The sequence below is a fragment of the Ambystoma mexicanum genome, chromosome 3q (assembly GCF_040938575.1).
Source record: "Ambystoma mexicanum isolate Mex_15411 chromosome 3q, UKY_AmexF1_1, whole genome shotgun sequence".
Lineage (NCBI taxonomy): Eukaryota > Metazoa > Chordata > Amphibia > Caudata > Ambystomatidae > Ambystoma > Ambystoma mexicanum.
Genome location: NC_090926.1, coordinates 1,127,792,099 through 1,127,814,268, shown reverse-complemented (window position 1 = coordinate 1,127,814,268; position 22,170 = coordinate 1,127,792,099). Strand labels below are relative to the sequence as shown.

The following is a 22,170-nucleotide window of genomic DNA, read 5'->3' as shown; positions in this document are numbered from 1 at the left end:
CTTAACCCCTTCCATAAAAGCTTTAATTACTGGGACCTTCCACCCAGACACTTTCTGCTGGGATGTAGTGTAGTCTGAAAGTGCAGCTAAGTGAACCTTCAGAGAATTGAATACAAGACCTGAGACCAGCAGGTGAGTCAGGTATAACACAATATGTGTAGGGGAACATTCAATGGGATCGATGCCCTTGGTATTACACCATATGACAGTGTTTCCATTTATTGGAGTAGCAATGTCTAGTGTTAGGTTTCCTTGCTTCTTTGAGTATATCCATGCATCTCTGAGGAAGCTGGAGATGTTCGAAACTCTAAGATTTCAGGAGCCAGGCCACTAAGTTGAGAGTTTGCGGGCATCGATGGAGCGTTTCCCCCCTGTCCTGAGACATGTTGGAAGGGCAAGGCAGTTTCATCGGAGGAAAGAGACATTTCCATCAGATGGGAGAACCAGGGTTGGTGTGCCCATAATGGGGGCCACCAAGATGATGTTGTGCACAATCTTGTTGAGTTGGGGAGTTGGGGGGAAAAGCGTAAACAAATCTCCCTGATCATGTTATCCAGAGACCGTTCTCCTTGGATTGGTTCTGTGAGTACCTGGAGGTGTAATCTGCGCATCGTGAGTTCTCTAGAGTTGCGAACAAGTCGATCTCTGGGAAACCCCATTCTGCAAAAACGTTGGAGATGAGGTCTTCGTGTAGTCGCCATTCGTATTATAAGGGCAGTGGGAAGTCTCGGCTGAGCATGTCTTCCCTGGATTGAGTTCCCTGGAATGTGTTGAGACAATAGAAACATCTTGTGTTTGAGTGCCCACTTCAAACTATCTCAGAACATTTGGAAAGCAGTAGAGAATGAGTGCCCCCCTCCTTGTTCAGGTAGTACATGGCTGTGGTGCTGTCCGGGAGGACCAGTAATGTCTTTCCATGTAGCTGTGCCTGAAAGGCTTTCAGTGCCTTGAACACTGCTAGTAGCTCCAACAGGTTTATGTGGTTGGAAGCTACCACTAGGGCCAAACGTGTGCCGTCTGTTGAAGGTGAGCCACCCCCCAGCCCGTGAGGGATGTGTCCATCGTGAGAGTGGCTTTCATTGCATCTTTGACTGACACCATTGGCTGTTTAGCCACTCTTGCATGGGGCGCATGTGCAAACGCGCGTGAGTAACCAAGTAAATGCAGGACGCCATCATATCCAACAGTCGCATGGCCTTGCGTACCATCACCTTGCGACCGGCTACATATTGAGGGATTTGAAATGGCATGTAATGAACTCTCTTGTTGGAAGGAAAGATGAGCCTGTCTTCTGTCCGAATAAGAGCCCCTAGAAACTGCTCAACTGGACTCTGGTCGAGGCTGGATTTTTTCTCGTTTATGGAGAATCCCAGACTGAATAAAAGGTTGACCGTCCTTTGAGTATTTTCTAGGCATGTTTCGTAGGAGTCACCTGTTATGCGCCAGTCGTCGAGGTAAGGATGAACTGGGATGGATTGCCTGTGCAGGTGAGCCGCTGCCACTACCTTTGTGAATACCCATGGAGCTGAGGCAATGCCGAGGGAAGGACTTTGAACTGATAGTGCTTGCCCTCTATCATGAACCTTAGGTATTTTCTGTGTGCTGCCAACAATGAAATATGAAAGTATGCATCTCTCATGTCCAATGTTGCCATCTAATCCCTCTCTTCATGAGAAGAGGAATTACTTCTTGCAGCGTCAACATATGAAACTTTTGGGGTTTGACTAACTTGTTCGCTTGGCGCAAGTCTAGAACAGGGCGCATGGTTAGATCATTTTAGGGTACACGGAAGTACACTGAATAAATACCCTTGTTTACCTGTAGAACAGGGCCGATTTCGATAGCGCCCTTTTCCTGCAGGATCTTGAGGTGTTCCGGTGTCAGGCGCCTGGCGCCTGGATTTTGGATGTCTGTACCAAGGTGGCCGGTTGATCTCTATACAGTACCCGTGGGTGACGGTCTCGAGCACCCACTGGTCCGATGTGATCCCCTCCCATGCATGCAGGAGTGATGTTAAGCGTCCCACGACTGGGGGGGCAAGGAGGTGACCCGGATTCGAGCGTCATTTTTGACCAGAGGCCAGGGAGTCTATAGGTGTGGCATTACAACTTCTTCCCTTTCCCCAACGTTGTCCTCTGGGAGGGTAAGTACTGGGAGTGTTAGAACCTTGACCCGGAGACCAATTGTTTCCTGAGCCATAATGATTATGTGGGTGTAACGCTCACCTGGTATCCACGGGGACGTCACTCAGCCTGGTCTGACCTCTTACGACCTCAAACCCTTCCCTGGAGTCTACTCGACTGGGTACTGGGCCTGAAACACAGGACTGGTAGAGTTTAACTCCCTATTCTCTGTGTGCTTGCACCCCTTCTTCCCCGGGGTCCAACCCTTCCCTTTGATCCACAGCTCACCTTGTTTTCTTGGAAAGTGTGCTCTCCGTCCTGCTTTCAGCGCAGGGGCGCGTTGATTGATGCGGGCTCGTTGCTGCCTAGTTCCTTCACTGGCAAGAGTCCGACAGGTAAGTATAATGAGTCTTTTGAACAGTTCTCTAACTTTGTTCCTTTCCTTCCTTAGATGATGGCCGGCGTCCGGGGATGGCGACGTGCTGCTGAGATGAGTAGCGTTGAAGGTGAGTGAGAGCGCGATGCGACCCTTTCTTATTTGTATTGAACTGAGTTATTTTTGTTGTGTCTTTTAGGTGCCGCAACGTTTTCAGCGTGGATGCCGGTTATGAAGAAGAAATGCAGTGAGAAAGCGCGGTATGTGGCTGTTCGGGAGAATTCTCTCTTTAGGCTGAATTTCCTAACCTAGTGGGTCCCCCAGATAGCTTTACTGGATTTCTGGAGTTTGTTTTTTTCTCCTACCAAGAGCGAGACTCTTTCTCCCACTCTTGGACATGATTTATGGTGTTCCTTTGACTGTTTATATGAGCTATGGGGTCCTTTACTCCATAGGGTCTCACGTGTTTTTACTATGTGTGTTACACAGCACCCTCCGTACAGTGACACAGGGGTGTCATAGTGACACCCCACCATAGACTCCATAACCTGGGGCTGACTACTGTCTCCCAGGGCATGTAAAGTCACCATTGGCTTTACTAGTCCCAAATTATTAACAGAAACCGGTACAAACCATCATATTGTGGATGTACTGGTCGAGGCAATTCGATTGCCCCGGGGTCTGTTAGTCGAGGGGGCACTTCTCCGTCCCCCCTGATCGAGTTTTGGCTGGTGGCAGTGGATACTACTTTTTATATTCGACCGCAAATATATCCCTATGGGATTTTCCCATTGTTCGAGGCTACCAACTTTAATAATTTCATTCTCATAGCCTCGAACATACCGCCGGTTTATTTAATTAATATTAATTCTCCGGTTGGTATTTTTTTTAACAAGACTTGATTCTAAAATGGCATTTGTGTTCTCTTCTGTGACTCCAACCCAAGTCGAGCCCTTTGTTCCACTTTTTGGCGGGCTTCTCCACAGAAGCCTCCAAAAGTGGTGCCACTCTGTCTGGGTACCACAGGGGGTTTGGGAGCGGGTTTAGGCACCCTGGACTGAGTTACCTTGGTAACTGAAGTCGCAGTCTTGTGTGATTGGCCCAAGTGGTGTGCCGGCCAGCTCACCACTTAGCATGTTTGATTGACAGCTAGGCTGAGTGAATGGGGGTATGCTGCATAAAAGCAGGGCTTTGGGGACTGGAACTTCAGAAGTCGCCACAGGACCTGAGAATCCGACGAGGGAGAAGCTGAGCCGACCTACCACGACGACACCACCGGTGGAGCCCTGCAGAACCGACTCACCACTTCCCGACGATAGAGAAGATCTCCCGGCTGGAGAGGCTTCTTCCCCTGACTGTTGGGCACAACCAGTTTACCTTTCTTTCTCCGCACCCCCAGACCGGTTTGTGGTCGAACTGCCCGTGCCAAGCACCCCGGCGGCCGGAAAGCCACTCACCACTGAACCGCGAATCAACGGACCACTCCTTGTACCTGAGAAACTCTGCAGCTGGTTTTTTCCCTGGCAGTGCAACAGGCTCCTGTCTTCCTCCACGACAAGATCCTATCTTCCCCCGGACGAAGCACCAACTTGCATCCGCTGCCAGGAACAACTGCCCCCGCTGGCGTGTTCTCACCACTTTAAGGTACCGTGTCCGCCAGGCCTCCCTTTCTAAAGATTGCTACAAGGTAATAATAACTCCTTAACCTTCTGGACTGGGCTGGCCGCCTTGACCCTCTAACTGGTCCCTTTCTTTGGTCCAACCCCTTTTTGAACCATTACAAGACTTTTGTGCACTGCAACCGTGTGACCTTGGACACATTTCGTTCCGGCCTACTGATTCTGAATTCACGGTTTTACTTTGCCTTCCTCTCTTGTTATGTTCTTGTAAAAGTGTTGGGATCTGTTTCAATTTGTTCTCTGCTTTTCTCTCCCTTTTTAAAACGAACTATTAGAGTGCCATCTACGTTAAGCGCTCACCGCTGTCTGAAAATAAGTGGGGCTTTACTTAAGACTTGTCTAATATTCTTTTAAGGGAGTGTATATCTTTTAGTGACCGTGTTTTTGAATTGCTTACTATTAGTGCCTGTGTGTTTTTCTAGATGTGGTTTTCAATAAATAATTATCTCTCTTTTACACCAAGCCCTGGTGAGGGTTTACTTGTTCTATTGTGTGCTCTTGACCTATTGTGAATATTCTGTATACTACCTAACTCTTCTTGAGTAAAGTCTGGCTGCTCAGCCACAGCTACCAAGTAAATCTGTGTGGTACAGACTGCTACCAAGTGGGTTTACTGCCAAACACCTGTAGTCTTAAATCTTTTGCAGTGGTCCCAGAGGGAACTGCACAGGTTTTTGTCTAACAGTGGCGCCTCTAGATGTTTCCACGCTAACCTGGAGTGTCTTTTCCCTCTTGCAGATGGATGAGAAGTTCCGGAGACAGAGTTCCCACAGTGCGGCTGGGATTCAGGAAAGCGTTTGAAGCTCGTACAGTCTTTAAAAATAAGCGAAGATTTGCTGAATGCTTACTAATGCCTTTTTTCTGTTCTTTTCCCTTTTCCTTAGGAAGCGGCGTGCCAGGATGGGAATGACACCGCCGAAGATGCCCGCAGAACAGAAGAAGCGATGAATGATGGGCAGAAGCGCCGCAGGATAAGGCTGTTCCTAACGGTGTTTTTGTTCTTGCAGGACCTGAGTGCAGAAGAAAGATGCAGGCCTACTCGAGACAGATCCGAACACGGTGAGTGTCATGCTGCAGGTGCAGAAAACACAAAGCATGTTTCTCAGCCTGGGCGTGGCTTAACTAGTCTCTGGGTATCCCAGGTGTCTCTGGACTGAACCACACCCAAAAGACTAGACTGCACATGCAGTTCTGGGAACCGAAATATGTGGGAGCATCCATCTTGTCCCCATCAAAGCACTACAAGTCCAATCCCCAATGTTATCCTATGGGAGTGAGTGAGTCTGGTGCCACAAGCGCCACGTCTGACTCCAAGTAGGTCTTTGGCGGGATGGAGAGGCCCTTGAGGGCCATGTAGGTGATTGTGGCCTGGCTCCAGCCTGACATCTTGGAGGGCTGGGGACATGAGGGGCAGGAATCATGACAGTGGGGAACATTGATAGGATTGCCCGTGAAAGGAGCGGCGAGAACTTCCCCCTCATTGTTGAAAAGGTCTTTGAGTAATCTGGTTCAAAGATTTGAGGGTCTCATGTTCCTTCTTGTCGGTCACCAGTGCCTTTGTCCACCGCCTTTCCAAACAAATTGGAATATTCCACAGGTTTGTTAATCAATGATGCTCGAGTCTCGGGGTAAAACCCGGAGTTCCGCAACCATGCATGGCGCTTTAGAAGAGTACTTTGTGCTAGGGACAACCAGCTGTTTCAGCAGCATCCAAGATATTCTAGAGGATGTTGTGATTGATTTGTTTGCTCTCGAACACGATTGGTAGTAGGCTGGTGCGTACTGGTTCTGCTACTTCCTGCACACCCTCCTGCAGTAGGTTCCACTGGACATTGAGTAACTAGCCAATAGCGTGGTGTTATTGGCTATGTGCGTGGAGTAAGCCGTAGCAGTAGTGATTCTTTTTCCTAAAGCATATAGCTTTTTGCGCTCTTTGTCTGGTGGCGACTCGCCTGTAGACATGGGGACCCCCGCCATTTTCCTCGTCGTTGGGACCACCTGAGATTCTGGTGTGGCATGTCCTCTAATATATAGGGGATTGGTTGGGGAGGGCCTAAATAGTTTCTCCACCCTGGGATTAATAGCTCTTGTTTGGGAGGGTGTCAAAGAGGGGTCTTCTCTTTTAAAATGTCCTCCACAAAATCTGAGTCTACCACAACCTCCCGTGTGGCTATTTGGAAGTGCTCAGGCGCCTTCCTAAGAATGGCATTAAACGCCATTTGGTCATCCACAGGAGAGGCCTGACGCAGAAGGGAAGACAATGGAGAGTCGAGGCAAATTACATCCGGGTCCGGGGTGGGGATAGCCATGGTGGGTTTTCACCAACAGGTTGGTCATCTCCCCAATCCGGGGTGTGATCATGAGGATCATCCCCTTGTGCATAAGGGTCATGTGCATAAGGTTCAGGAGGAACCTATTCAGGGTCTGAAAGGTTGAGGACCTCCTCATGGAGGGGGTCTGAGGTCCTCTGGTATTTAGTTATTGTGGGTATATCATAAGGGATCTCGTCACAAGGCCTATTTGGAGTGAACCTCTCTGAAAAAAACTACACATTTTTCTAGCCTGTTCATACAACCCTCAGATTTCTCTCTAGTCTATTTAGATAAGGCAGAGGATTCTAAAGGGGGAAAAGGACTCATCAAAAGGATCCTGTAGTCCAGAATGAGATTGATTTTTCATTGAGGGTTTTGGACAAAGGCTGGGGACTCTCTGTAAAGTCTCCTTTGACATATATTTGGGCCTATCCCGCCCTTCTTGGTGTCCTGATAGGTCTTTCGAAGTATCTTTGCGTTTACCAGCCGCAGAGACAATCTTCGCGAGGCTTTCGCTGATGCTCAGCATTATTGGAAGGTGTTTAGGGTGGGAAGGCGGCTGCGTCGAATCTTTCGGTGCAACCAGAGCTTTAAGCTTCAGCACGCTCTTAGGTGGCACGTCGACAGTCTCCAGGGGTTTAGTGCTGGCGCCCTTAGTTACAGAGTGCCCGGACGCATGCCGCTTTAGCATTTGTGTCGGAGGGCTGTTGATACTGTGAATCAGCGGGTGTCGTCGAGGAACTCTATACACCCTGTGGCGCCTTGGACCGTTTCGACTGGTAGGCTGCAACGGTACGGAGGATTGGGTGTTAAGTCCCATGTGAGGTGGTTGCGTCCTCGTCGCCAGGTTGTAACCTCCCCATAGCAGGACTTGCGTTGTGCCTATCGGGCCAAGGACGGATGTCTTGGAGCAAGTCTGCTCCGTTGTCAGGTCAATGGCGTTCGTATCAGAGCCATGGTCGTCGCTATGGGCCTCATCTCTCTCAGCGGCTGTGGAGCTACCCTCGGCCTGTGACATTGCATAGGTCGCCCACTGTTTTACACAACGCTCCTTTATGGTTTTAGGCCACAGGAGCTTACAGTGCTGACAGGACACCTCTGCGTGATTGAGGGGGGAGACATTTATTGCACTGAGGGTACTCGTCTTTCCAGGGACATTTTCTCTTACAGGAAGGGCAAAATTTAAAGGGGGTCCTGTGCATAGCGCAGGGAAACTGAAGCGATGACAATACCAAAAGGGGCACAGAGAGGGGAAAAGGAAAGACATTCTTAAAAGAAAGGAACCCCCAGACCTCACTCTCCCTACTGTGCAGGTCAGCCAGAAGGCTTGGCCACGCGGTCGACAGCATCAACCGGAACGCCAGCCGTCGAAGTCGGTTGTTCTGTCTTCGGTGGTGGTTCAGTAATCAAAGAGGGGACAAATGTTGTATAAATGACCAAAGGTCGTTTTTTTACAAATTTGCAATACTAGGTAGAGCTCTGCATAAGGCGAACAGATAGCTGGGCGGAAAAATACAATCTGAGGTACCTCGACGCCTGAGGCTTTCTGGGTACACTACATGTCACGTTAGGGATAGAGTTACAGGCGCGCCTATGCTGACGTCCCCTTTCGATCCTCGAAAGACAAGATGCAAAACTCTGTGGTTACCACCAGATGTCTTACTATATGCACAGCATGTGATTCTAAGCAGATTAACAAGCATCAGAAACAAGGATATTTTACTCACCTGTGAATTGGTTCCCACACTTCCCAAAATTAAGGCAGTTGGCTTTACCTAACTATTTCTTTCAGAATATAAGTGTGGGATACATTACTCACCATAATCGTATTTCTGGTGCTTGCATCGGCTTAGAGTTCACATGAACCGCATAGTTCGACATCTAGTGGAAGTTGGGTGGTATTACAAGATTTGTTTTCGTAACTCGAAAACAGAGGTTGACAGAGCGCGATTAGTAATACTTTCCCTACTGTGACGTGAACTGTTTCCATGGTCATTCACGCGTCATGTTCCCTCGGATTCTTTGTTTCTAATGCAGAACAGAGAACCCCAAAAAACATCCAGGCACATTCTACTACAGTAAGGGAGGAAGAGTGGGTGTTACAGAGAATTCTCAGAAATGTGCTAATTCCTCTCTACCTTAGAGACCCCCAGCAACTTTGCTGGAATTTTTGTGGACTTGAATTTCTAACTTGGAAAGTGAGACCCTTTTTCCCACTCTCTCATGTATTTTGAATGTGATTTGAACACTTTTTCTTTTGGTTGTAGAGTCTGACAAACTCCATAGGGATTATCTCTTACATTGTGCCAAACAGTACTTTCAGTGCAGTGGCACAGGGAAGTCTTAGGTTTAAATACCTTCTCTTGGTGAAACTACTGTTTCCAAGAGCAGTGAAGTGAAATTGACTACTTAAATTGTGTAACTTTCTAGTCCCAGCCCACACTATCTTACCATAGGGTGACGGAGGGGTTACTTAGTAACCCTTTGTCTAGTTTCTCGTAACATTTTTGTGTTACCCTTTCTACAATTATAGGCTGGTGGCAAAGGATTACTTTTCACTACCATTGTGTGTTTTTACCGTGGGTTGCATTCGAAGCTGCAGAAAGGCACCCATGGGTGCCCATTTTGACAACAAAAAACGGTCTTGATTTTTCCCCATTTCTTGCTGGAAAGGTCCTTCTTGAGATTTACTCTGCAGGCCAAACCAGGTTTGGTCCCTTTGTTCATTTTGGCTTTAGCAGGATTCACGAGTAAGCCTGCCTCTGGCTCCAGGGTGTCTGGCGGGGCAGGAAGAGAGGGAGGTGCCCGAAGCGCCCGTGCTTAGTCACCTTGGATACAGGAATGCAACCAAGGGTGATTGGCTGGAAGGCTGTCCTTGGAGGACAGCCACCCTGCTGTGTGATTGGCAGCTAGGCCGGAATGAATGGGAGAAACCTGCATAAAAGGTTTTGTGGCTTGGAAGGCAGAGTCAACCACTGGACGAAGGTATCCGAAGAAGAACTTGGGAAGAGACACCTGCTGCAACTCCTGGACCATTGGTTTGCACAGTGAAGCCCTGCTGCTGTGCTGAAGCTCCAAATTCACCTCAACTAGAGAAGCCCTGCAAGCACAACTTCTCCCCTAGGGTTGGTGAGACCAATCAACTCCCAAAATGAACTCGTCTGGGCATCCTCTTGGAGCTGGTTGTACTTCCACTGCTACTGGAACCAAAGTGCCATGGAGAGGTACACCAGATCGAGTGCATCGATTTTAAGTCGGACCCGAGCCTCAGGAAGATCCTCCGGACTCCCTTGAAACAGAACTGACTAAGCCTGAGCCACCTCAGAGTGCTGGACCCCAGATGCGAGGAAAGTCTAGAGTGGTGTCCGAGAGTCTACAGTGGTGCTATTTGCTGAGACGCGAGAAGCTGAAACCGCAAACTGACGCTGAATTGAAGTTTGACCTTTTGCTGCCGCCGACCTTCCCATTGTGTTGCAGGAGTCCCCAGAAGTCCCCCTTCTTGTCCCCATGATTGAGGCACAGGAATAACAGGATCTGCAGAGCCACACAGGAACAGGAACCAGCTGAAGCCATTTCTTCTAACCAAAAGGTACTGTAAACCTAAGAGGACTTACCTCTTGTGTAGCCTTATTTGTTCTCAGTCGAGACTTCTCTTGGTTGCCTTTGCAGGGTTGCTTGCAGCTTTGCCCCTTATAAGCCTCGCAGCTTGCGGCCTGTTAGGGAGAATTATCAGAAATGTGCTAATTCGCTCCATCTTAGAGACCCCAAGCAACTTTGCTGGATTTTGAGGACTTTATTTGTTTTAACCTGGAGAGAGTGAGACCCTTTCTCCCACTCATGTATTTCAATGTGAGTTCTGAGCTTTGTGTTTCTTTTGGTTATGAATTCTGTTAGGCAAAGTTTGTATGCAGTACCCTCTGGGAACACTACAAACAACTCTGACTACAGGTATAGGAAACCCAACCTTTGGTATAAGCCTGTATTACACAGTTTTGGTAGCATGTTGAGCACCCAGGCTTACATCAAGAGGGGTCAATGTGAGCTGTAGGGGAGTTACACATATTTACAGTTACAAGTATTCAAATAAACTCTTACACAAGGTTTCTTGAATAATTATTTATCAGTCAGTTAGAATAAGCCTTCTTCAGAAGAGAGCAATATAATAGAAACACTCCAATAGACTTCATGAAATACACACTCTTAATATATCTTTAAATCAGTAGATACCTTTGGGGATGGCCCACAGACACTACCTACACCCTCAGGTGATTTCAATTGCTAGGGTTCTGGGGACATTAATATATCAATGTTGCATTTAGGATCATATAGTAATAAGTCAAAGGAAAAGGTTATTTACAACATGCAAGAGACGACAAATATTCTTAAGCAGGCAAATACTTTTGGATCCCCCCAGGAAGAGTCATTTAGTACAATAGGCTAGGCCAAAGTCAATGGGCTAAAGTCTTATATAGGATGCAGCACTTCTGTTAGGCCAGTAGAAAACGTCTTTGCACAATGTCTTAGGAGTATTTCAAGAAAAGAAGAATCAAATGTAGGGCCACAAACTCATTAGACTTGTGAGTAGTAGAAGACTGTTCCCGGGCCTCAGTCATGGAGACAAGAGGGAGGACTTCTGGGGACTCCTGCACTGCAATGGGAAGGTCATCACTCGCAACCGTCAATCTTCAATTCAGTGGCTGTTCAGGTTCAGTGGTTCAGCTCCTCGCGTCTACCGCAAATAGCAACACTGCAGTTCCTCACTGTCGAGATGGACTTTTCTTGCTTCTGGGGTCCCGCACTCTGTTGAGGGGGCTTGGCCATTCCCACTTTGTGGGAGTCCGGAGGATCTTCCTGGAGTTCTAGGCCAGCTTAAAAGTAACGCATACAATCTGGTGTTCCTCTCCCTGGCTATACGATGTCCAGCAGCAACTCTGTGGAAATTCAACCAGCTCCGAGATGGATGTCCAGGTGGCTTACTTTGGGGTTGCTTGGTCCCACCGTCTCAAGTCGTCCTTGCAGGGGCTCCTCTGTCGATACGAATATGGAGTTTCAGCACAGCCGCAGGGCTTCAGCGGGCAAAACAACAGTCCAGGAATTGCAGCAGGCGTCCTCTTCAAGTTCTTTTTTGGTTCCTTCATCCAGTGGTCGACTCTGCCTTCAAAGCCAAAAGCCCCGCATTTTATTCAGTTCTCTCCCATTCATTCCAAGCTGCCAGCACCCAGCAGGGTGGCTGTCCTTGCCGGAGAGTCAGTCGGCCAATCACCACAGAGTGCATTTGGGTCTCCTAGGAGACTAAGCAGGGGCACCTTCCCCACTTCCTGCCTACCGCAGACACCCTGGAGCCAGAGGCGGGCTTCACTCGTGAAGCCAGGAGATGCAAACAATGGGACCAAACCTAGTTTGGCGGGCAGAGTAAATCTCAAGAAGGACCTTTCCACAAAGAAATGGCAAAAAAAAGAAGACCGGGGCCATTTTGACAAAAATGGCACCCTTGGGTGCTTTACTGCAGCTGCGAACGCAGCCCGCTGTAAATGCACACCATGGTAGTTAAAATGAAAGCACTGCCACCAGCCATTCAGTGAGGTAAGGGTAACAAAAAATGTTACATGAGAGGCTAGATAAAGGGGATACTAGGTAACCCCTCCAGCACCCTATAGTAAGATAGTGTGTGCTGGGTCTAGAAAGTTACAAATGTTAGTAAAGTCAATTTCACTTAACTGCTCTTGGAAAAAGTAGTTTAACCATCAGAAGGTAGTCAAACCTTTGAGAAATCTGAAAGACTTCCCTGTGCCACTGCACTGAAGGTGCTGTGCGACACAATGTAAAAGATGATGCCTATGGAGTTTGTCAGACTTTGTTAGGCAGATTTTGCATGCAGTACCCTTTGGGACAACTACATACAACTATAACTACAGGTGTAAGCAAAACCAACCTTTGGTACAAGTCTGTACTACACAGTTTTTGGTAGCGGAGCTGAGCAGCCAGGCTTATCTCAAGAGGGAATGTGAGCTGTAATGATGCTACACAGAGGTCTACAGTCACAGGTTTTCAAATTAACTCTTACACTCAAGGTTTCTTGGTTAAACACTTATTCATTTATTCAACAGTCAGTTATAAAACATTCACTAGAAGGAGGCAGTTAAATATACACAAATATACTTCAGTACTATACTTGTTAAGTTTCTGAGGCATTCAGACTACTTTGAAGGAGAAGCAAAAAGAAATAGGTTCAGAACATAAAAGGATTACAATTATTTTTAGACAGTGCAGATACTTTGAGTTCACCAGAAGTAAATTCAATAGGCTAGACCAAAGTCAATGGGCTAAAGTCTTGGATAAGATAAAATGTTTCCGGTAAGTAAACAGTAAAGACTCTGTAGAAATTCTCAGAAGTAGTTTGTAAAAATAAGAATCATATGTTTGGTCACAAGGTGATTAGGCCTGTGAGTTGGAAAAGTTCAAGCACTTTCACCGCGTGAGGTAAGTACTCTCAGTCTTATTTGACAGTACCTTACAAATTAAGAATAAGATGCGCTGTTCCTGGTCCTCAGTCGTGGGGGCAAGAGGGAGGACGCCGGGGGATTCCTGCACTGCACTGGGACTGGTCAAAAACCTGGCAACTGGCAAATCCTTAATTCTGGTAGCTGTAGTCAAGCAAATAAGCTGGTGTCCCTCTCCCTGGTTATTCGGTTTCCTGCAGCACACTGAGGAAAATACAACCAGCTCAGAGAATGGTATCCAGGTGGCTTAGTGTCGAGTTGATTGATCCCACCAACTCAAAAGGCAGAAGTCGTCCTTGCAGGGCTTTCTCTGTTGAGATTCGAGCGATTCGGACCTGCAGCAGGGCTTCACCGGGCAAACCAACGGTCCAGGAGTTGCAGCGGCCGTCCTCTTCAAGCTCGTCTTTGGTTCCAGTGGTCGTCTCTGCCTTCCAACCCAAGAGACACAACTTTTTTTCAGTTCTCTCCCATTCATTCCAGCCTAGCTGCCACTCACCCAGCAGGGTGGCTGTCCTTGGCGGACAGTCAGCCAGCCAATCATACCAGAGTGCATGTGTGTCTCCTACGAGACCAAGCACAGGAAGTTTCGGACACCTCCCTCACTTCCTGCCCACCCCAGACACTCTGGCGCCAGAGGCGGTCTTCAGTCCTGAAGCCCACCAATGGCGAATGAACAAAGGAACCAAACTAGGTTTGGCGCGCAGAGCAAAACTCTAGAAGGACCTTTCCACAAAGAAATGGCAAAAAAAGAAGACTGGGACCTGTTTAAACAGAGGGGCTCAGACACCATCTTGAAAAACATGGCTCCCGTGATTTAATGCTACCAGTGTTCGCGGTTGGGAAAAATCATGGTAGTTCTTGGTAAGACCACTGCCAGCAGCCATTTCGAGAGGAACGGGTAGCATTTGACTGCTACATGCGTATCTAGACATAGGGGATACTAAGTAACTCCTCCAGCACTCTATTGTAAAATAGGGTGTGCTGGGTCTAGGAATTTAAAGAAACTAGTAAAGTCAATTTCACTTTACTTTCTCTGGGAAAAAATAGTTAATCTCAGAGAAGGTATTTATACATTGGGAAAGCCTGAAAAGGTTTCCCTGTGCCACTGCAATGAGGGTTGTGTGTGACATACATGAAAAGATGATGCCTATGGAGTTGGTCAGACTCCATAAATTAAAAAGAAAAACACAGAAAACACATTGATTTGAAAAGTTCAATGTCCCAAAGTTTAGCAAACGAGCTGGAGGGCTCTAAGATGGGAGGAATTGGCACATTTTGAGAATTCTCCCCAACAGACTCCACAACCAAAGAAACATAGGGTTAAAAAACAATAAATTCATGAGAGAGTGTGGGAAAGGGTCTCGCTCTCTCCAGGTTGAAAAAATCAAGTCCTCAAAATACAGCAAAGTTGCTGGGGGTCTCTAAAGTAGGGGAAATAGGGAGAATTCTCAGAAATGTGCCAAACAGTAACAATACAACAAATTCACAGAGATAGTCTCTCAGCACTGATAGTCTTATGGACTACTAGGTTTGCCCATGAGATTGAGCAAATGGGCAAGGGAAGTAAAGTAGACGGCTTTACTTACTTTCAAAAAGTCAAGACAGGGTTCAAAGCAAAAGAAAGAGTGTCCCATAGACTATGGGAGAAAAGCATCAAAAAGAAAATATCTCCTAACCGCTACCATATGTTCTGTTTTAAGGAATGCTCCTCCTCCCCCATAACCATCTAATGCAGAGGTTTTCAAACTGTGGGGCTGGCCACCCCCTCCCCTGACCCCCTTGGGGAAACCCAAAGAATATTCGGTGCAAGGATATTTAAGAAGGGATTACCAGAACTGCATTTATTAGAACATATGAAAAGTTACAGCTTGTCAGAGGGTCTTTTTCTTAAGGCGGGCTTGATGCAGATTAACATGTTTTTATACCACTGATCTTGTGTGCCTGCAATACCGACAGATGTAAAGAGCACCGTTGCTTCATGAGCTCGGATCATGCTCAACAAACACCAAAACAAATATAAAAACATAAAATGAAGTGCGATTTTCTGTGGACACATTGATGATTATGTGTGTTATACTGAACTAGGTTAGCCAGGGAAGGAATGTGAGGGGAATATGGGTGCCTAGATGTGGGTTACTCCCTAATCCAGTGGAGATAGGTAGAGAAATTTGGCTGGGGGCTCTAGTATGGATAGTCGGGTGTACATACCATGTACAATCCATGTAAGCAAAAGCCATCTAGTGATCCCAGTCTTTCAATTGGCCAGACAATTTTACAAAAAGGAATTGTAACTTGCAAAGCGTGATTTATGTTCCTATGGCGGATAGACCGTCTGGCACCATCTGAATGTACCAACATCAAACTTTAAATAAAGCAACACAGTAAAGACCTGAAGAATAAAAAACTAGGGCACATTTTAAATTTAAACTCAAACGGCTACAAAGGGTAATCATTTGGGTGTGGAAATGAAACTGCCAGAGCAGTACTTCTACATATTAATGTACAACCAGGAAGGAGGTTTCAGTCAAGAACACACTACATACTAAACAAGCTTTAGGTGAATTCAGTCAAGTTGTGGATTTAATCCTTGTGATACATGCAGAATTGAAACATCAGCTTTAGCAGTGCAAACATACCACACTGCCACACACTTGGATGAAGAAGCAGCAGACCAGACTCCATACAACTCTCCAATGCACAAGGGGGGGGGGGAAGAGGGACAGAGGGAGAGGTGTTTGGGTGAAATGACTGATTATTGTGGAACTTACATTGTATTTCTGGAAGAAGCCGAGGTACCGGATCACCCCGACCCATACGAGTAGCGTGGAAGTGCCCAGAAGGATACTGCATAAATCGTAACTGGCAAAATTCTGAGGAGAAGAACACAAAGTAAGGCTATTACCCAATAAATCCCCTACAGTGGCGCACAATAATTCAGTTTACAGAGGCAGTGGCTTCAGACTAATCTGAGGCAAGGGAGGGGGAGATACCTTGAGATGGCGACTAAAAGTCAAGTGCATTGTGATGCCCTGGACATATGCGTGAAAGAGCCAGGAGATTTTATTGAATCTTAAGGGATTTTCTCCAACCCATTTCCTCCTCACCTTCGACTCTATCCCGATCTTCATCACAGTTCCCGTCACTGTCAGGATGTCGCCGATAATGAGAAGCATATACCAGCCATTCACAAACTGCAGCCGTTCCGAGATCGATATGCCCTGGCTGTACCGTGTCTGAAAGAAGTTAGCAAACTCCTGGAAAGGATAAGAAAGTTGTGAGAAATAATGTAAATTGAGAATATAGTCTGCCAGGACTCCCTCGCATTTTTTATATTTATAGGTACTTATTGAACAATAAGATGAACACTTCGACTAGAAGCCCTGTTCACGAGGGCAACAGTGCAGAGCACTTCCTTTGCAGATTGCTTTAGAAAAGGACCACCTTAGTAACTGGGTAGGTGTTAGGCAGAATCCTGTGCAGGTCCCTTGGAGAACACTGCAAAAAGATTAAGACTACAGGAGTAAGCAGTAAACCCAATTGGTAGCAGTCTGCACCACCCAGATTTACCTGGTAGCTGTGGCTGAGCAGTCAGACTTTTCTCAAGAAGAGTAGGGCAGTATAAAGGGTATACACAATAGGGCTAAAAACACAGTAGAGCAAACAAACACTGACCAGAGCTTTGTATCAAAAGTATATAATTATTTATTTAAAACACACTTTAGGCAATACACTAGCACTCTAAATCAAAAGCAAGTTAAAACACAGTCAGGTAAAGTATAAACACCTGCCTTGATAACTATTAGACAAGTCAGGGTTAAAACACTACTATTTGTTAAAACAAATGTGAGCGTGTAACCTAGATGGCACTCCAATAGTTAAAGGGAGAGAAAAAGGCAGGGCATAAAACAAACAGTTCCCAACACTTTTAGAAGTTCAAAGCAAGGGAGTAGAGCCAAAGTTTATAGGCCAGGCCCACTTTAAATGGAGCAAAGCGAAATGTGCCCAGTTTAAGATGCACTAAAAGACTTTGCAGAATGTTCAAAAGAGGTTGGGTTGATTCAAGAAGTAAAGTTAGAAGGTCTGGGGTCAACCCAGTTGGAAAGCCAAGGATTTAAGGGTCACCTTTAGAAATCCGTGGAAAGGGAGGCCAAGCAGAACACAGCACCTTAAAGAGAGAGGAAGCTCCGACGGTGGCAGTTCCTGGCAGTGGTTGCAATTCGTTGTTTCGACCAGGGGAAGAGCGGATCTCGTTGAGGAGGAAACTTGGCGTCGAGGCACTGCACAGGGATGAAACCAGCTGTGGAGTTAGTCGGTTAAAAGGTGCGTTCCTTTTATTCGCGGTCAAAGTGGTGAAGCTTGGCTATCCGGCCGCCGGGGTGCTTGGCACGGGCGATTCGACCAAGAGACGTCTTTGTAAGGCGAAAGGGGCGAACTGGTTGATCCCACCAGCTCAAAGGAAGAAGACTCTTCCAGCAGAAGATCTTCTCTTGTCGTTGGGAAAGTGGTAAATTTGTTGCAGCAGGGCTCCACCGGTGGTTTCGTCGTTGCAGATGGCTCAGCTTCTTCCCTCTTCGGATTCTTAGGTCCTGTGGCGACTTCTGAAGTTCCAGTCCCAAAAGCCCTGCTTTTATGTAGAAAAACCCCCATTCAACAGCCTAGCTGTCACTCAAACATGCTAAGTGATGAGCCGGGCGGCTCACCACTGGGCCAATCAGAATAGAGTGCGACTTGGGTTGCTAAGGCAACGCAGTCCAGGGTGCCAATTCCCCTCCCACACATCCTGTGGAACCCAGACAGAGTGGCACCATTTGGAGGGCTTCTGTGGAGAGGCCCGCCAAAATAGTGGAACAAAGGGCCCGACCTTGGTTGGAGCTACAGAGACGGACACGAACGCCATTTTAGATAAGTGTTCTGGCAAAAAGACCCAACCGTTGATTTAATATTAAATAAACCAGCGGTATCTTTAACATTGCACCAAAAAAGCGGTGCGTTTAAAATCAATGGGAAATCCCATAGGAAATATTCCGGTGGAATATTTTGCGTGGTAACCACTGCCACCAGCCAGAAACTCGACAAGGGGGGACTGGACAGTGCCCACTTGAAAACAGACCCGGGGGCAATCGAATTAACCCATACCAATATGATAGTTTGTACTGGTTCTGTTCACAATTTTGGACTAGTAAAGTCAATACCCTGGGAGACAGTAGTCAGTCCCAGGGCATGGAGTCTATGTTTGGGGGTCACTATGACACCCCTGTGTTACTGCACTGAGGGTGCTGTGTAACACATGAAAAACAGATGATACCCTATGGAGTAAAAGACCCCATAGCCCATAAGCACATACAAAGTCAAAGACATACCTCAAATCATGCCTAAGAGTGGAAGGAAAAGAGTCTCACTCTTAGCAGGAGAAAAAAACAAACCCCAAGAATCCAGCAAAGCTGCTGGGGTACTCACTAGGTTTGGGAAATTAGCCGTATAAGAGAATTCTCCCTAACACTAGGCGATGATACAGGTGGTGGAGAGGGAAAGTTTTAGTTGGAATATGGACTGTGGACAGCACAAACTGCAACAGAATGGTGATGTACAATATATACAATTCCTTGTTAGGTAAGATTTTCAAAGCAATGATAAATCTTCCTGACCCGTGTCAACCCCAGAACCTTTTTATCTTTACAGGTGGATTATTTTTCCTTATATCTCATTGAGTGGAAATCTTTTTCCACACTCACATAGTCTTTCACTCTTTTTATGGGTGTCATTTTTAAGACTTTCCACAGTGCCTTTTTAATTGTATCCTCCTTTGACAACTTTTGGCACATACTGCCTTATTGTTGCTGGGTTGCCCTAAGGGCTCACTTTTTAACTTTCTCTGGCTAACCTTGTGAGAACTACAGTTCCCAAGGGTAGAAAGGATCTTTGGATCCATTGTACATGTTATTTGGTGAAACCAGCACACCCCACCGTATGTGGAGTGCTGGGTATCCCCTTTCTCATTGTAAATGTAACATTTATTTGGCTGGTGGTAGTGAACCTTTTAGAAAATTTGGTGTATGTTTACCGTGGGCTGTTTCCACAGCCCCGGTAAAGGCACCCATGGGTGCTCATTTTACAAAAATGTCCCGTCTTCTTTTTTCGCCATTTCAGTATTGCTTGTGGTAGGGAGAATTCTCATAAATGTGCTAATTCCCTTCACCCAGAGACCCCCAGCAACGTGGCTGGATTTTGAGGACTTTATTTTTTTACATGCAGAGAGTGTGAGCCTTTTTTCCCCACTCATGTATTTTGATGTGCGTGTTACTCTTGTGTTCTTTGATTATGGAGTTTTAGACGACAACTCCATAGGCATCATCTTTTCATGTGTCACACAGCACCCTCAGTTCAGTGGCGCAGAGAAACCTTTTTAGGTTTCCCCCAAGGTTTAAATACCTTCTCTGGGATAAACTACTGTTTCCCAGAGTAAGTAAAGTGAAATTGACTTTACTAGTCCTTTTAAATTCCCAGACCCAGCACACACCATCTTAGAATAGAGTGCTGGAGGGGTTACTTATTATCCCGTGTCTAGATCCTCATGTAGCAGTCAAATGCAGCCTCTCCTCTCAGAATGGATGATGGCAGTGGTTTTACAACGAACTACCAAGATTTTTCCCACTCGCTAACACCGGTAACGTTAAATTGCGGGAGCCATGTTTTTCAAGATGGCATCTGAGCCTCCTCTGTAAAAACAGGTCCGGGTATTCTTTTTAGCCATTTCTTTGTGGAAAGTTCCTTCTAGAGTTTTGCTATGCGCGCCAAACCAGGTTTGCACCCTTTGTTTCATCGCCTTTGGCAGGCTTCCGGGCTGAAGACCGCCTCTGGTGACAGAGTATCTGGGGTGGGCATGAAGTGAGGGAAGGGAGGTGCCCGAAACTCCCTCTGCTTAGTCTCCTAGGAGACACAAATGCACTCTGGCATGATTGGCTGGCTGACTGTCAGCAAGGACAGCCACCCTGCGGGGTGAGTGGCAGCTAGGCTGGAATGAATGTGAGAGAACTGAATAAAAGGAGTCTTTTGGCTTGGAAGGCAGAGTCGACCACTGGATGAAGGAACCGAAGAAGAGCTTGAAGAGGACACCTGCTGCAACTCCTGGACCGTTGGTTTGCCCGGTGAAGCCCTGCTGCAGTGACTACTTGGCAAGTTCACATCGACAGAGAAACCCCTGCAAGGACGACTTCGCCCTTTGAGTTGGTGAGACCAATCAATTCCTAAGTAAGCCACCTGGACACCCATCTAGGAGCTGGTTGAATTTCCTCAGAGTTGCTGCAGGAAACCGTAGAGCCAGGGAGAGGGACACCAGATTGTGTGTGTTGCTTGTAAGATGGCCTAAAGCTTTCGGAAGATCCTCTGGACTCCCACGAAGCAGGACCGACCAAGCCTGACCCCACCCTCAGATGAGTGCGGGAACTCAGATGTGAGGAAAGTTCACCTTGACAGCCAGGAACCATGCTTATTGCCATTTGCTGTACCGCAAGGAGCTGAAATGCGAAACAGCCACTGAAAGTAAAGTTTGCCCGTTGCCAGCTTTGACCGTGCCAGTGCAGTTTAAGTCCCACAACGCCTTCCCTCTTGTACCCACGACTGGGGCCCAGGAACAGTGAGATCTGCAGAGCTGCACAGGAACAGAAGTCTTCAGCTGCATCTTTTCTTCTTTACCAAGGTACTGTAAAACAGGTCTAAGAGAACTTACCTCTTGCTGTGGAAGTGCTTGTAAATTCTGCAACTCACAAGTCTAACCATCCTGTGGCCCTACATTTGATTCTCTTTATCCCATCCAAGACTTTTTCCCATTGACTTTGGCTTAGACTATTGAAGAGAATGACTCTTCTATTGCAATCTAAAAGTATTTGCCCCGCTTATGAATATTTTTAATTTCTTGTGTTCTAATAACCTTTGCCTTTTACCAACTTTTTATGAGTATTCTCAATGTCAACAGTAAAATATTAATGTCCCCAGCACCCTTTTTACTGAATTGACCTGTGGCTGTAGGTTCTGTCTGTGGGCCATCCCAAAAGGGTCTTGTCGAATTCAAAAACTCAGAGTGTACAGTATTGAAGTATATTTGTGTTACTATTCTTTTGCTTCCTTCTGAAGAAGGCTTTATAACTGACTGATAAATTAATAATTGTTTATGCAAGAAACCTTGAGTGTAAGAGTTTATTTGAATACCTGTAACTGAATGTTTGTGTAATTCCACTTCTGCTCACATTTCCCCTCTTGAGATAAGCCTGACTGCTCAACACGCTACCAAAACTGTGTAGTACAAGCTTACACCAAAGGTTGGCTTGCCTATACCCATAGTCTTAGTTGCTTGTAGTGTTCCCAGAGGGTACTGCATTCAAACTTTGCCTAACAATTGCGAAGAAACTTGTCTGTAGCCTTCTGCGTCGAACCTTGCTGAAAAAGACAATCCAGGGGGGGATCTCTCTTCTGTCTTCATGATAAAGGTTTCAGTGCATCGGTTTTTGGCTGCAGATCCTGAAGTCAGGCTGTAAACTCTTCTTCTGTGCTGAGGTACTGTGTTAGCTTGGGTACTACTTACCTTAAGTCTCTTGCGATTCCGGAGTAGCTCTGGGGTGTTTTCTGCAATTGGGAGTCCTCTCGCCCAGTTCACACAGTGCCCTGCAGGAATCCTCCTCGATTGTCTTCTCTGAAGTCCCTGGAGCCTCAGCTAACATAGAAAGTGGAATACTTACTTGTTTGAACAGTCTTCCTCTGGAACTGTGACTCTGCCTGCAACTGACCCCAATCTCACACTACCCTACAGGTGGCTCCTAGACCACTAGGGTCCCTCTTCTTCCTCAGAGAACTCTTGCAGTAGAATTGGGAAGGGCTGGATGCTGTAAGGGATCCGCCTTGAAAGGTTTACTTACTTGTAAAAGAGTTCATTGGTAACTGCCTTCTGAGAGCGAGTAGTTACAAAAGTTCTTACTTACCTTGAAAGCGTTCTGTCACTTGTAAAAGTACATGTAATGTTATTTTACTCACCTTGGAAATGTTCTGCCATTCTGAAAAGTATCTGTAAAGTTAATACTTATATTACATATGTTCTGCCATTCCAAAAAATATATATAGGCTTTAACTACCTGGAATAGCTGTGTGCCATTCTGAATAAGTGTACTCAAAGTCTTACTTTCCTTAGAA

General features: G+C 46.5%; 1 protein-coding gene across 2 annotated transcripts in view; it reads right to left on the bottom strand.

Moving 5' to 3' along the window:
* The window catches only part of MCOLN1 (mucolipin TRP cation channel 1), a 639,103-nt gene that overhangs the window by 241,690 nt on the left and 375,243 nt on the right, over positions 1–22,170 (bottom strand). For both annotated transcript variants that reach the window (XM_069603920.1, XM_069603921.1), the window contains exons 9-10: positions 16,095–16,244; positions 15,759–15,860 (exon numbers count right to left, since the gene is read on the bottom strand). In XM_069603920.1, coding sequence (XP_069460021.1) covers positions 15,759–15,860; positions 16,095–16,244 — 252 coding nt within the window. The remainder of the gene's footprint in view (positions 1–15,758; positions 15,861–16,094; positions 16,245–22,170) is intronic.